The following is a 16,164-nucleotide window of genomic DNA, read 5'->3' as shown; positions in this document are numbered from 1 at the left end:
AATTAGAAAAACATTACAGAATTATTCATCGAAAAAAATCATAGCAGTCATGTGTATGAAATATGATGTGCTTGGAGGTTGAACCATTTGCCTCCTTCAAGAGCAACATGCTGTTTCCCAATCTCATCCTAGTTTTAATTTTATTTCGAGAGAAACAAATGATAGTAAGTCCATGACATTAAACGAAATACAGTTAAAACAAATTAATGATGGACTAAGGATATTTACTTATAATGAAAGTGCTGAATTAAACCAGGTTTATGACACATATCCTATACTTGTATAGCAGTCGTGTTCGTCGTTAAACATAGGAAGCATTGTGGATTCTTCTCAATCCACGGAAATAAATGAATCGAGAAATGTACAACCTGATATTGTGAATCTTACAAGCTCCATATCCGTTACCATTGTTCATATAAACTAAAATAGGTCGGTCAGTCATTAATCTATTTGTGTTGCTCTTAATTTTTTATTTCAACATTTCCATTTTTTCTGTACATATCTTTCTTTTGGTACATTAAAATTATAAGAGGATAACATAAGGTAGTAATACAAATGAAGCATAAATAAGTTTTTTTTTATAGTTTTGGTTAAAGATCTATAGATATAATCATATAAACTAATCTTCCTAAGAATGATATGACATTTTTAATTGTGACAAATTAAAACTGGCACATGCGAGTGGTGTAGTACATAGTCACTAACACTCCCCATAATTGTCCGCCTAATAGCACCAAGTCCTCGGGTTCCCATAATTATAATAGCAGCATGAGTTTTAGCTGCAAATGCACAAATTTGTTCTCCTGGATCTCCAAATCCAATTTGTACATCTCCTTGCAACTGAAAAAGAGTAAAATTTCAAACTTAATATCGTATTTGTTTCAATTTTTTGTTTTAGAAGTTTAGAAAATAAACAACTACACTTACAATGTTTTGTTAAACATATATAGTTTTTGTTTTCATACATTACGCTTGAAGGTATGCATCTACATTAGAATGTTACGAGTATTTTGTAGACGAAACGCACGTCTGGCGTAAGTGTTTAATTTTAGTCTTGGCATATATGATGAATTTATTTTTGGTCTGAAGTCGTATTTCTTGGTATAAAAAACATCATGGCAACTAAATATGGTACACGATCACGTCTCTTGAAGACAATAGCATAGACCAAATAGTTTTGTTCAGAATTCTGATATTTATTGTATCTGAGCATGACTTAATGGTATAGTATTGTGTGCAATGATAAGAGGATGACTTTTAAATATTCTTGGGATGGGGGTAAGGAGGATTCCCTCCGGAGTTCATCGGTTGCTATGTATGCTTATTTGTTTATTGGCGGCAATCGTGTAAATATTTATATTCGCTTTTCACAAATTTGTTTTTTCTGCTTTTGTGTTGCAGAATATTTATTCAAACATATTTATTTATCGTGGATTAGGGAACAAGTTTTGCAACTTATATCAATCCCTTTCCACTTTGCGAATATTTATATACATTTTTGAGCAGGTATTTAAGTTGAGTTCTTTCCAGCCAAAGTTATTCATTTTCCTCCCCCCCCCCCCCCCCCCCCCCCCCTAAAAAATACACCATTATCCCCCTATGATTTGGATTCGATCTTTTACTCACAAACTTAAAGTGAGTGATTGAAGCACCCACAAACTTCACCAGTTATGTCAACCTGCCTGACAATTTAACACATAACTAACGGCCTTTAAAAAAACATGATCAAATGAGTTTCTATATCATAACATAAATTTATAAAAATAATTTGTTTGAGCAATATCGTCTGCGAGGTTTTAACAATTATTTATCAAATATCATCGAATTACTTACTCCTAGTTCAGCCATTTTAGCAACATATCTTGCCTTCATTTCATCTGCCCCGGCCTTCATCTTCTTCATAAGATCTTGCATAATACCTGGACCTAGACAAACACATTAAATTAAATCAACAATAAGTTTGATGATAAAAAAAAATACTAGTTTTGCAAATGCAATGAATAATGCTACCATATTAAAAACAACCCGCTTACATATCATATAACGTTATAAAGAGCATAACTGGGAAATGGTAAAAGTGACGCAACCCAAAAGTGTACTTGATCTAAATTAACGTTTTGTGGTATTTAATACGTATTGTATATAAGTCTTATAACATTTGGCTGAGGATAACTTTTAAGTTATTCGACATTTTTGTTCATTTGTAAAGAGGAATAACTCTAGTCATCAAATTGTTGCAGTTGTACTAGCATTTTCATATATCTTTACATTTCTGATTATTTTTGCTGTAACAGTTACTACATACATGTTATCTGACTTTTACAGTTATTCGAGATAATATTCAAAAAGACTACAGGTATTTTTTGGCCCTCCTCTCACAAAAAAACAACAACAAAAAAACACATCTAATATGGTTTGGGGATTATGACAATTTATGTATTTTAATCCCTCTGTTATTAAACACGGGGGCCAGGTTTCTGGACGGAGAAGACTAAAACACAAAACTGTATATTAAATATCACAAGCATCACGCAGCCTAAGTTTACAAGTTAACTTCAAAAAGTCTTACGTTTCAAGTCAGAACTCAGTTTAAAAATAAATACGACGAATGACGCGAAGTGATGGCAATATCTCACATGGCGTCATAGATTCAGATGAGCTTAAACATTTATACACTTACTGGCGTCCTTCATGGAGTACAATTGTGGAATGTGTAGAAGTGTCAGTTTATCACCAGGTGCTTTAATTTGCTTTGCATAAACTGAAATACACAAATATTTTTATTAAGTAAGTAAAGTATAAAGTATAAATATTTCTACATTGAAATAAAAGTCCAGACATTGGACTATCATCAAATACAACAATTTACAAATGAAGATATTATGCAAGTGTGTGCAAGATAAATGAAATAATACAAACAATACATTGAACATGATATTGAAATACATAACATACATATCAATAATTAACAAAGTTAGTTTATAAACTCGTCATAGATACCAGGATTGAAATTTTGTATTTGCGCCAGACGCGAGTTTCTTCTACAAAAGACTCAGCAGTGACGCTCGGATTAAAAATAAATATTTGAGGACCAAAAATTCCTAAAAAGTTAGCCATATACAGCTAAGGTAATATATTCCTGATGTAGAAAAGCCTTAGTACTAGTATATTAATAAATTAAAAGTTTTGTAAAAGCTAAAAATTTATAATCATGACCAGGAAATTATTCCAGTGGAAATTATATTCTAGAATATGTTTATCATTTGGAATCAATATTATGAAGGGACTTCTATTTCGTAAAAGTTCCAAATGAAAACATTTGTATCGAAATATTGAATAAAGAGTTTGATAAATTTTTAATCTGAACTTTATATTTAAATTTAAAAATAGTTTGTTAAAATTCCTTGACCTTTGTTATCTTTTCAATAAAATCTTTCAAGTATGACGAATAGTTGCCTTGAACTTAACTTGTAACTGCGTTTAAAAATAAAAATATGCATTCAGAACTGGTTTTAGTCAGTCTCTGTCTACCATATAACAATTTTGTAAACATTTAGATATTTATACATTCGTTATACAGTATGGAATTCATAGTCACTAAATCGTTACATATTATGTACATGTGAATGAATACTAATGAATGTACTTTCAAACGTCAATTATAATGTAAAGGATGACCTGAGGATTGATTGATTGTCAATTGATTGAGTTGCTCAATGTCCAGTCGCAATTATTTCATGTAATTTCGAGACAAGAAACTATCTTTAATACATTATTAAAACAAAAGGTATAGGTTCTGAAAAGTGGGACATGAGATAAATGAAGTTTAATTGAGACTGCCTTGGAAGACAATGACAGATGACATGGGGAGAATGTACATTATTACTTCTTTTCATTTTCAGTTGAATGTTTCTGGTTGAAACAACTGTACATAGACACAGGCATAACACGAAGAAGCGTAAGAGATTAGTCCAGTCATATATAATGATATATATTTTTTATAATGTAAAAGCGTATACGCACACTATTAATCTTATATGTTATGTGTAAGGAAGTGAAAATGACCACAAGAAATACTAACTAGGGTGACCTAGATGTGTAGTCTTAATATCGCTAAAACTTTCTATGCAGTATTATACCACTTGGTGTTTTAAAGGGGATTAAAAGGCAATAAATATAGATTTTTCATTGTTTACAGATAAGCACAAAATACTCACATTCAAGCGCATAATCCGCATATTTACTTCCATCCACAGAAATCAATACTAGTTTTCCTGTTCCCGCCATGTTATTAACCTCCTTGTTGTCTAGTAATGTGTTTTATGTGAAATTCACAAACCTCCGTCTACTGAAAGCTTATACCTGAGTTGCTACGGGTCACTGACATTATACTTAAAAACCAACAAAAATATGCCTTTCACATTGGTAAAGTAATATTAAATGTTCATTTTATAAAAAAAAAGGTGATATGTAAACATGGTAAAAGGAAACATGTGTGTTCATAAAAATGTAAAACTTATTTAACATGTTGTCGTTTCGGTGCAACCGTGACTAAACAAGTGACCATTTAATACCGGTAGTATAAATAAACAATAAATCAAAGATTAGAGACTCTGGTATGTAAAGTTTTGTCATTTGAATGTTTTAACATTTCAGTAGTTTGAGTTCCCTAATCTTAAGTTTTTTGTACTTTTTTATTTCTTTTTGTCCTTTTCTTTTTTGTTTGGTAATAAAATACGAAACAATATAGAAGGATGGATTGTTGTTTAACGTCCAGTGGCAAATTAAATACATATTCAGGATGAGAAACTGATAATGTGATAATAAGGACAACCTTGCTATCTTAGTTCAAATGAAGCCATGACATCCTACCTAGACACATTATTCTGACTCCGAGCCGACCACTCTTTGGTTTTATCCCTAAAAAAATAAGTGCCGCTATAGCGGAGAAGAAGCAGATAACATTATTCTTAAGTCTTTACTTTGAGCATTCTATCTTCTATACCCAGTACACATGCTTACTCTCTAAATATACAAAAGCCAACTTTTAATGGCAATGACAAAAAATCAACACATTGTGAAAGTTTGTCTGCCATTCCTTCAGAAAGTAAAACCCTTTCATTTTTATTTTTTTTTATGTTTTTTTTTTTTTTTTTTTTTTAAACCCTTTCATATTGTTTGATGCATGCTCGACTTCCGATATATGACTGAGTCAAAGAAAGTAGTAAGTTTATAGATGAAGTAAAAAAAAGTTTGTTTGGAGATAAAAAAAAAATCATCCCCAAACGGCATCAGACCCTCCCCTACGCCCCAAACCAAACACAAATACGATGAATTGTACGTGCATGCAGTTACATAAAAATGTTCCAGTGCTGCAGACATTACTAATGATAAGTTAGGAAGTCAGGACAAGTACGATCACCATGAAATTTCATTCTCCTGCAAGTCGATCAACCAAAACGAAACAAAACAAAATCATCACAGAAGACAATAGTTCCGTAACTACAACTAATAAACTAACGTACACATATTTAGTGCCAGATCTGAAGATATAACAGATAAAAGTCCGGACAACTGTTTTAATTTAGGAGACAGACAGGAAAAACGCGGGCACTACTCTAAGCCCCCACAACTAAGTAATGGACACACACAAAATCATGTTTTATTTCACGGATGTGCATTGATATTGAAAAATGTCATCTCCAAACTTAAACTTAAATTATAAATATATAACATAATTGACAATTATATTAAATGAATTCAACTTTTATTAAATGATAAACAATTTAATTATTTCAAAACACAATGCGTACATTAAACTCCATATTTATTAAACGTTTATACAGTTTCTTTGGCTTTGGTAGCAGTAACCTGCTTTCAGGCTTTACATACCAACACTGGTACATGTGAATGATGAATGACATAGTCACTAACACTTCCGAGAATTGTACGGCGGATCTTCCCCAAACCACGTGATCCCGTTATTATCATGCTGGCATTTTCCTCTTTTGCGATGTGTATAAGTAGTTCACCAGGTTTCCCTTGGCCAGTCCTAAATTTTCCATCAATCTGAAGAAAAAAACTCGTCTTATTTAAATTGAAGCAACCAGTTTGAAACGGAATAAATTTGCATGTTGCGAACGTATTTTATTACAGTCACAATTACTTTTGGTAAGAAGTCCAAAAATGTAAACTAATTAAGGAATGATACAGAAAGGATTGAGGGCCCTCATGGGGTTTTTGATTATGTGATTACGTGGCCGTTTTTTTTAATGATTATTTGATTATTAAGCCAAATATTTCATGATTATTTGATTACCTAGGACTGTATTTTTAGTTTATGATTATTTGATTACTAAAGATAAGCAAATATTTAATGATTATGTGATTATATTGGCAAAAAAATGGTGATTATGTGATTACTAGGACCCCCCCCCATGAGGGGCCTCAGGAATTCGTGCATAATTTCATTTTTTGTATTGTCATATTTTCAAGATGCATAGATAGAGTATTAAAGTTCGCATTTACAATCCTACAAACAACATTATAAATAAACAAACACCATTTAGACAGCATCTCGGAGAGAGACAAATTGAAATAACAAAATCTTCTTTTGAAACAGATTTAAAAGGTAACCTAGCCATCAAAGATGCGAAATTATGAAATGTGATTATCTTTCTTTCAACATGTAATTGAATGAGTTTGACGTCATATTGATTTACGAAACATGATTGTGTTTTTCCTATAATATTCTAAACTTTTGAGAGAAAAAAAATCAAATCATTATTTATATAAAGTGAAAAGAATTCGAAAAAAAAAATGCAATAATATAGTTTTATATAAATATTGGTTTTGTTAATCTATGTGTGATGATGTAAATGTAAAAAGAAAATTACAGCCGACGGACTCCTTGAAAATGGTGGTTCATATAGGACTCTTGGTAATACCATGAAAGTATTACATTCAATATAATACTTCCATGGTAATACAGATAACCTTTTCGTTTGAATCCGTTCTCTCTATCTTATCAAGCAACGGAAGACAATATTTAAACAAAATGTACATAATCAATACCAATTGTTCATATATTCAGTAAGGACCAAATGACGCAATGACTGCTGCATGGTACTTACATTTTTCGCTTTTGCTTTGGCTCTGTATTTATCTTCAAGAGTTTTAACTGTTTTTTCCAGTTCCTCTAACAACTGTTTCACAACACCTGGACCTATTTCAAGAAAATATGTCAGATAAATCTTTTTTTCCGAATTTTAATCATTTTAAATAATAATGATTTTTATATTTTAATATGATATAAATTACTGTTGACGTAATGGAGGTAAAGTTCGATGCGTAGGAGTTTTTGCTTATTCTGTCTTTGAATTAGTAACCTATAATGATTTTCGTTTCCATGCAATAACTTGTGTTCTGTTTAAACAATACTTTTTTAAATTTAAATAGTTGTTACTGAGACCAAAATTGAGGCCAATGCATGTTCGATATTGACGAGATTCACTCTTGCAGTTCAGGCGTTAAATATAGTCCTTGATCGATCAAAAATTGGCTTTATTTCGAAATTGTTAGATGGAAATGTTCCTAACCATGTATAAAACTATGAAGATCTATGAAGTAGGCTTAAAATTTCAAAACATATTTTCAACTTATCGAACCAAAAACTACTTAAAATGCGTCGCCGGTGAATCAAAAAAGTGCAATCTGGTTCTGGTTTCCTGTAGAGAGTGGTCTCATTGGCAGTCCTTCCAAATATTCTTATTTTCATCCAATTTACCATCGAAAATGGACATTGTTATGAAAAACACCGTCATATGTTGGATATAATATGGTTGAACCTGCATTTAACAGCAAAAGTGATTTTTTTAGATTGCTTTTACTGTAATATATATACTCACTTGCCATAGTGAAGTCGTATGTTTCAGGACAATGCACCAAAATGACCTCATCATCTGGTTTTCTGATATTGTCTGCATACCCTTAAAAAAAACATGTGTAAACAACATAAAGGAAAAAGCTCAAATAAACATTGTGTTTTTGAGGATATTTGATTTTATTGTTTTGCCAAAGTAAGCATACCAAATTTAAAAAAAAAATGCGTACTTCGTCAAACATTTAAATTTAGGGTTCATCTATTTACCAACGAAATCAACGAACAGTTGGTATACCACGAATAATAACGAATCAATTGTTATCTGTTGCCATTTCTAAGGCAGGACATGAGGACTTCGACTTGTGTATTATTTCGAAAGATCTACCAATGCTAATACATGTGTATGAATTTGTGCTTAATTCATCCGGACAGCTGACTTCATTTGCCAGCTGCATCTCTGTCTCTATCTCCTTGTTATTTTAGATGTTTAAACACAAGGCATGATTAAATAAAACAGTGCCGCTTCAACTATATTTACAACAAAATCTATTTTTTGAATAAGCTCGCTCCAATTAGATGTTTTCTACCGATTGCATTTAATTATTTGTCGATAATAAACTCTTAAGCATGTTTAGTATCAAAATAGATTTGTCCATATTGAATAAAAACATGTTGGTATTTAAAATTTAAAATGAATTGCATGATGTATAGATTTATTCTAATTTTAATGGTTAAAATGCTATCGAGTAATCTACAGTTTGAAGTGTGGATGTATGAAAATGTATATTCAACCAAAAATCAATGAACTCTGATTTCCTAACATATAACTTGAATGTTCGAATATCGTGCATGATGAAAGACAAATCAAACGAGGGTAAAGTATAGTCAGCAATCAAATGTCACATTGCATAGCCTTGTGCCTGTTATAGTAGTTCCAGAGTAGTGGATATGTACATCTTGATAGTGCTTTATATAGCACACTGGGTGTTAAGATCACGTTGATTTTTACTAAAAATAATTTTCTAGTCATTTTTTTTCTTCATAAAACGATACTTCCGCCCAAAAAGTGATGTTGATGCCAAAATTAATTTCATCAAATATAAGTAAATTTCCCTCTGTCAGTCTTGTTGCATGCACTATCTTTGATAATAATTTGTTTATATATATGCGTATAATATCGATAGTAATTCTTTCAGTCGTTTGCTCATACTTGTGTTATACATACAGATAACTACTGATAAAATACTATATATATGTAGTATTTCCGTGTTTATACACATGCATACTAGTCATATTAATATCTTGCAACTGTTGATGTCCTATGCTTTTCCGTTTATTGTGTTTACGAATACCTTTTTCATAAACATGGTAAAACAAAACTGAAGTCATAATAATTATTTTTTACTTCCATCACATGTCAATAAAATTCATGTCGAATTAGCACTATTAAACACCCATTATCTAGATCTGGCATGTTGCCTGGTTTTGTTCGTGCTTAGAATACAGCAAGAATAAAAAATAAAGTGCATTTTTACCCTCTATTATTATTTTCACCCTCTTTCTTTATATTGGTATAAATGATAATAGAGTGATTTTTAAAAAAAATTAGTAATGTTATAGCACAGGCACTTGTCTCAGAAAAAAAATTCCTATATACCTTATTATAATAAGGTATATAGGAAAAAAAAATTCTGAGACAAGTGCCTGTGTGTTATAGGTAGGAGCAAACACCCATTAAACAAGTGAAAATATTACAGAATATTAAAGGGGGGATAGAGCAGTTGAAAATTAGACCCATTATAAGGAGTCGGAATAGATTTCAGCCTGTATGTAATATAATAATCCCATTTAACATATAGACCAGACTGAAATGATTTGAAGTTGAAGTGGCTACAGGATATTGGATTACATAAGTGATCTACAAGTGGCATGTATGTCATGTAAAATGACGTATTGATGATACCCATGGGCCAACCTCCCAAACTCGTGTGTTGTATTAACTCGAATAATTCAAGCCCTTACCGTCTCCGATTCTCTCATGTAGTGATCGATAGGGAGCGTAATATAACGACTGGATTATTCGGGTTAGTGTTGTATTAAACTGTTTGAGTTAATAATTGATAGTAACTAGATCTAACTAGGGAAAACGGCTCTCCACGTGATTTTGCTGGACAATATTTTGAATAAGTTTTAAAAAATGTAAAGATACTTACAATCAAATGATTTTTCTGCAAACTCACTGTTATCAATTCCAATCACAATTATCCGTTTTTTGTTTGAAGCCATGATCTTGGTCAGTTGCTGATGCTGGAATGTATCGGGAAATGAACGACACTATTTATAGCACTTTAAAAACATTCACCAAGACAGCAACGAAGGTCATTAAGATGTGGATAATTATAATCAATGAACAGTCAAACAAATCAATTAGATAAACTTCAATACAAAGGTTGTACTTTGAATACGTTAATTTGTTGAGTAACTGATAAATACTATGATTAAAACACTCTCATCACTCTGAATTATTCTACGGAATCTTCAGTGAAGCACCAAAGTTTACCACGTGTTTCCTATTATTTAGACAAAATATGTGCAATGCACTCGAATGCATAATCGAAGTATTATTTATTTATATCATATATTAACACAAGTAAGGTCAAGAACTCGCTAATCGGGGGTTTATCAGTTACAAGTTTATGATCATGTAAATAGTATTTTGCCATGATCCAATATTTATGTTGAAAATATAAATCCCCATTGTAAAGTAGTATGATTTTAAGTTCACTGTTTGAGTCGACTATTCTTAAAATTCAAGATAAATTTATAGCTTAACAGCTCATAAATGAAAGACTGGACAAGGTAAAGGGAACATGGAAAAAATGGGGGATCAGAAGAAAGGAAGAGGGCGTCCAGCTGTCAACAGGTTAGGAGGGTGTGTTATATAAAAGCGGGTATTCAGGGTACAAAGCTAGAAGTGAGCATGAACTTCTATGCACATGCTTATCAACTTCTTGTTAATCAGCGAATACTTACAGCGGCCGGGGCCGGTACCTTACAATTCAACTTTTTTTTTTACTTTTAAGTTTCTGTTTTAATAGTTTTAGCCATAAAGCTTTGATAAATGTCTTTCACAGTAAATAGCTCCAATAATTAAGTGGTAAAACGATTTCTGTCATCTGACTTTAATATTTGTATATCTTGTATACCACCTTCAGAAGCGGATCGTAACCCTGGTTAGCGAAGATGCTCGTCTGCCTGGTTAAGCTTTATATGTCTTCATCTAAAATGCGGTTTTCAAGATATCATTCATTAAAGCCCAAAAGCAAAAAAAAATAATATATTATATAAAAAGTATGATTTTGACCAAGTTGAATTTTGTCGAGCCTTCGATTTTATTCGAAAAAGCGAGACATAGCATTCCTATATTCCGTCGGCGTCCACAAATATTCAATGCGGTTAAAGTTTTTGAAATTTTAATAACTTTCCTTAACTATCCTGGATTTCTGCCAAACATGGACAGAAGCTTGTTTATAATCATAAGCTAGACTATACAGAAGTAAATTTTGTAAAAATAAAATTCCATATTTTCCGTATTTTACTTATAAATAGACTTAGTTTTTCTGCCTGGAAACATTACATTCACTTTGTGGTTAAAGTTTTTAAAATTTTGATAACTTTCTTGAACTATATTGGATTTGTACCAAACTTGGTCAGAAGAATGTTTCTAATCATAAATTAGTATCCAGAAGTAAATTTTGTAAAAACAAAAATCCCATTTACCCGTATTTTACTTCTAAATGGACTTAGTTTTTCTTCCAGTTAACATTACATAAAGTCTGCAGTTAACATTTTTAATATCCTTAAACTATCCTTGATTTTTACCAAACTTGGACAGAAGCTTCTGACAATCAAAAGATAGTATCAAGAGGAACATTTTATTAATTTCTTTCATTATTTTTTTGAGTGTGTGATTAACAGCAAAAGAAGGCGAGAATCTGGGTTCCGCGGAACGCTTACAATTTGTTTTGTAGATCTTGCCTTTATATAGAGGACAGTCCGTCAATCAATTGCCGCATGTTAGTTTTTTAACATATAGTTCACATTGAAGTAAAAGCAAAATACTAAAATGGACATTTCAGGTGCAACAACTCCGATATCTTATATATCTTGTTTTAAGGAACATGTGAATCGATTTTGAACTGATAAATTTTATAATAAAAACCCAAGACTAGTTTTACACAAAGATTCTACTTTTATCAAAAGCAGTTTTGTTTGATGAAAAATCAAGATCAGGAGAAAACGCGATACACTTAAACGAAGATTTATTCAATTATGTTCATTGGTTTCAGAGAAGATCTTTTTAAGTTGACACTGACAATGGGTAACAGCAATAGGTTACATAAACATTGCAGTATATATGTGAGCTTAAACGATGAAAATCAAACCATTCCAAAAAAAATTACACTAAAAATTAAAAGATTGAAAAATAGAAATCTGGCCAAATATAAGGTGTTAGAAAGATTATTGTAATCCGAAATTCAATGCTTTTACTAGTTCATTCAATAATGGAAAGTATTGTGCATTGCACAGTGCATTCTATTGAAAAAATGGCTATGCATGTAACACAGATTATTGTGCAAGGTGTCCTTGAACTCTTATTATCTAATGTTTAATTTCAACAAAGTCGGTACCCATGAAATATTGGTCATTTGTTCACCTTTTATCATAGAAAACGTGTAGCTCTCCTGTGACAACAGGGCATACTCACACAGATACGCGTAGCTCTCCTGTGACTTAACAAGCTTATAACATATAACAGGGCATACTCACACAGATACGTGTAGCTCTCCTGTGACTTAACAAGCTTATAACATATAACAGGGCATACTCACACAGATACGTATTCCAGTTGTTCTCTATGGCTTGAATAAAGTGAACTAAGACCAGTACATGTATCCATATTAAATGCAGATAGTAATTTTAAAATAGAAATGTGAAAGTAGAAAATTTAAGTAAGAATAAAGATAAGGAATGAAAAAATGAACTCTGAACTTGTAGATATATTAAAACAACCAATGCCCATGTATAACAGCAAGTAACAGGGAAGATCTCCCTAACCATTCACTAGTAGATCGATAATTATTTGTTATAAGAATTCCTCATGAAGTTTTCTGTAATCCCTCATCTTATGGTGGCAGTCTTCTTGTGATGAAGATAAATGCCATGAATATTTTTTTTTAGAAATAACTATCATATTCTCATATAACACATTGTAACCCTTGTCATTGGAACAGTTGCTTACATATACATGTACTTTTAACTAATATTTCATGGTCCATGACATTGTTCCAAATTTCAAAAGATTTCAATCAAGCAGTTATTTAAATATCATCTGGAAACTAATATTATGGCAGTCAGATAGAATTATACTCTCAAAAATATCCATGGTTCTTAAATTAATTAAGCCTCTTTTACATTTAAATATATGATAGTTGCCAATTAATATTAACCTGAAATAAACTACACATGAAATAAGCCTGCATCATCATGTTCCTGCCAATAATGATAACAATAAATTCCAGTTAGTATACACATTAATAATTATTATGATTTCTCTTTCATAACACTGATACATATGTTTATGATTGAAACATAAACAAGAGTGTACAAGCTGAAATGTTTACCTGCTGTACTGACCACGATTTGTTTAAAGTTGAAAGTTGTAAAATGTTTTACTGGGTGTTTCACATAATTTTAATACTATCAATGATCAACTTATGACAATAAGGTCAAGTCAGATATTAACACTGGCAGATATAAAGGTGCACCTTAAAATCGTTCCATACTCCAAATATAGTTGAAACTATGCAACTTTTTGTTATAAAAAAAACAATAGAATTTGAAAACTAAACATGACAAATGAACCATGAAAATGAGGTCAGGGTCAGATGATACATGACAGAAAGACACTTACACCTAACAGTCATTGCATTCACCAAATATAGTTAACCTATTGCTTATAATATCTAAGAAACAGGCATTAGTAGGGAAACTATTCACATTGACCAATGACCCATGAAAACGAGTTCAAGGTCAGACTACCACGTACTTATTATAATCATTCCACACATCACATATAGTTGACCTACTCTTATAGTATATGAGAAATAGACCTAATCATGTAACTTAAACCTTGATCACTATTCAATGAAATGAGGACAAGGACAAGGTCAGGTGAACCCAACCCAAATATAGTTATTTTATTACTCATCACAAGTGAGAAATTCACATGTCAGACAAAGAAAAATGTTGTTTTTCTTCAAATAGTTGCTGAACTATATAATGAGGTCACAAAAAATATGAGTACCTTCAAACAGAAATGACTGCCCTGTTGATCTGAAAATAGTTTACATGGTACAACTCATTATAATGAAGTTTCAACCAAACATAAAATCATTCCTTTATATAGAAGATAAGTTGCTGGTGAACAAAGTTATGGACAGAAAGACAATTTTTTTGACCGACGGACAGACAAGGTGATTGCAGTACACCTTCTTCTCTATGTAAGTGAATGTATTCTAGCATTGAAATATAGAATATAATCTATCGATTCAGAAATCAAATGTATATCCCCTGAAAAAGACTCCTGTAAATTCAAAAATTATTGCTGTTTTAATTTATTATTGCCAAAAATGTGACAGTTTTATAGTTGTGATTATTAAAACTCACATTTTAAATTTAACAGGACTTTTCTCAATATCACAAAAAAATTAAATAACATTTTTTAGTTGACACAAGAGTGCACACGCTGAAACGTCTCGCCTTCTGTACTAATCATTGATATTATGTTGATAGTCCTAAGTATAAAGCTTTATTACAACTGTCACATAAACTTAACATTAATTAAGATAAGTAAACAAAAACCAATGAACCTTGAAAATGAGGTCAAGGTCAGATGAACCATGCCAGGCAGACATGTACAGCTAACAATGCTTCTATACAACATATATAGTTGAAGAAAAATAGATCAAAACACAAAAACTTAACACTGTGCAATAAACCGTGAAAATGAGGTCACGGTCAAATAAAACCATGAGCGACTGACATAAAGATCATAAAATATTTCCATACACCAAATATAGTTGACCTATGGCATATAGTATTAGATAAAAAGACCAAAACTCAAAAACTTAACTTTGACCACTGAACAATGAAAATGAAAATGAAGTCAAGGTCACATGATATCTGCCCGCTAGACATGTACACCTTACAATAATTCCATACAACAAATATAGTAGACCTATTGCATATAGTATGAGAAAAACAGACCAAAACACAAAAAAAAAAAAAATAAACTTATAACTACTGAACCATGAAAATAAGGTCAAGGTCAGATGACACCTGCCAGTTGTCGTGTACACCTTACAGTCCTTCCATACACCGAGACCACCAAAAGTTAACCTTGTTCACTGATCCATGAAATGAGGTCGGGGTCAAGTGAAAACTGTCTGACAGACACAGGGTTGGCAAAGTGTTACCCGCCCGGGAATTCCCGGGTGGGAAAACCCGGATTTTCCCGGGCTGGGCAATACTCCCAGAAATTGGTAAGAGTGGGCAATACTGGGCAATATGATTTTCTGAACTTATTTTAACACTAAATAGTAAAGACTTGGTACAGTTTCATAGTATAACAGCTTCATTTTATGTAAATATATACTTTTTATACAGATAACCATTTAAGGTGGTACCTAACACTACAGGGAGATAACTCTGTAAAATCAGCAGAACGTTTTAATGACGTTGTGTTCATAAGGGAATATCAAGCTTCTCAATGAGCAAAATAAATGTTTGTCAAACTGCTATATAACCAGTGTAATTTTTCTGATTAAACGGTTGGTTCAATTTTTTTGAAATTTTTATATTTTTGTCAAAGGGTCAAAGTAAATACTATGTCAAAATTTCAAGAAAATTAAACGAGCCAAATTAATTATAGTTAAAGTGTTAGGAACCACCTTAAAGTCATTTTTAGAAGATTGAAATGTCAATTTCATTCTCTTCTCTATTAATTCTATATGTAGGCAGAACAGAAGATTTGTACATTTAAAGATACCTTTTTAACTACCAAGGATTGTTTTAATAAACCAAACCTTGAAACATGCATTTTATTGCAGTGTTTACATGGTTTAAGTGACTTGTTAATTTCATTTGTCATACATTCATATTGCTAAATAAACACCCTAAGGGGTCATGCCAATAAAACTTATAGAATTATAAGGGCTGAT

The 16,164-nt window shown here is 31.6% G+C and overlaps 2 protein-coding genes across 2 annotated transcripts; both read right to left on the bottom strand.

The window, feature by feature from the left end:
- Nucleotides 1-433: 433 nt before the first annotated feature.
- Nucleotides 434-4,455, bottom strand: LOC134706813 (universal stress protein Slr1101-like). Its single transcript, XM_063566112.1, has 4 exons — nucleotides 4,218-4,455; nucleotides 2,681-2,761; nucleotides 1,834-1,925; nucleotides 434-840 (listed from the first exon to the last, which is right to left on the bottom strand). Exons 1-4 carry the CDS (start codon nucleotides 4,285-4,287, stop codon nucleotides 649-651), a joined length of 435 nt encoding a protein of 144 aa, XP_063422182.1. The 5' UTR covers nucleotides 4,288-4,455; the 3' UTR covers nucleotides 434-648.
- A 1,290-nt stretch (nucleotides 4,456-5,745) lies between these two features.
- Nucleotides 5,746-10,465, bottom strand: LOC134717301 (universal stress protein Slr1101-like). The gene is made up of 4 exons (XM_063579975.1): nucleotides 10,096-10,465; nucleotides 7,908-7,988; nucleotides 7,134-7,225; nucleotides 5,746-6,069 (listed from the first exon to the last, which is right to left on the bottom strand). The coding sequence occupies exons 1-4, from the start codon at nucleotides 10,166-10,168 to the stop codon at nucleotides 5,878-5,880; spliced, it is 438 nt and encodes a 145-aa protein (XP_063436045.1). The 5' UTR covers nucleotides 10,169-10,465; the 3' UTR covers nucleotides 5,746-5,877.
- Between the last annotated feature and the right edge of the window lie 5,699 nt (nucleotides 10,466-16,164).

Source organism: Mytilus trossulus, chromosome 1 (assembly GCF_036588685.1).
Source record: "Mytilus trossulus isolate FHL-02 chromosome 1, PNRI_Mtr1.1.1.hap1, whole genome shotgun sequence".
In the NCBI taxonomy this organism is placed as follows: Eukaryota; Metazoa; Mollusca; class Bivalvia; order Mytilida; family Mytilidae; genus Mytilus; species Mytilus trossulus.
Note: the sequence above shows the minus strand (reverse complement) of the source record. Positions and strands in the feature narration are given on the sequence as shown.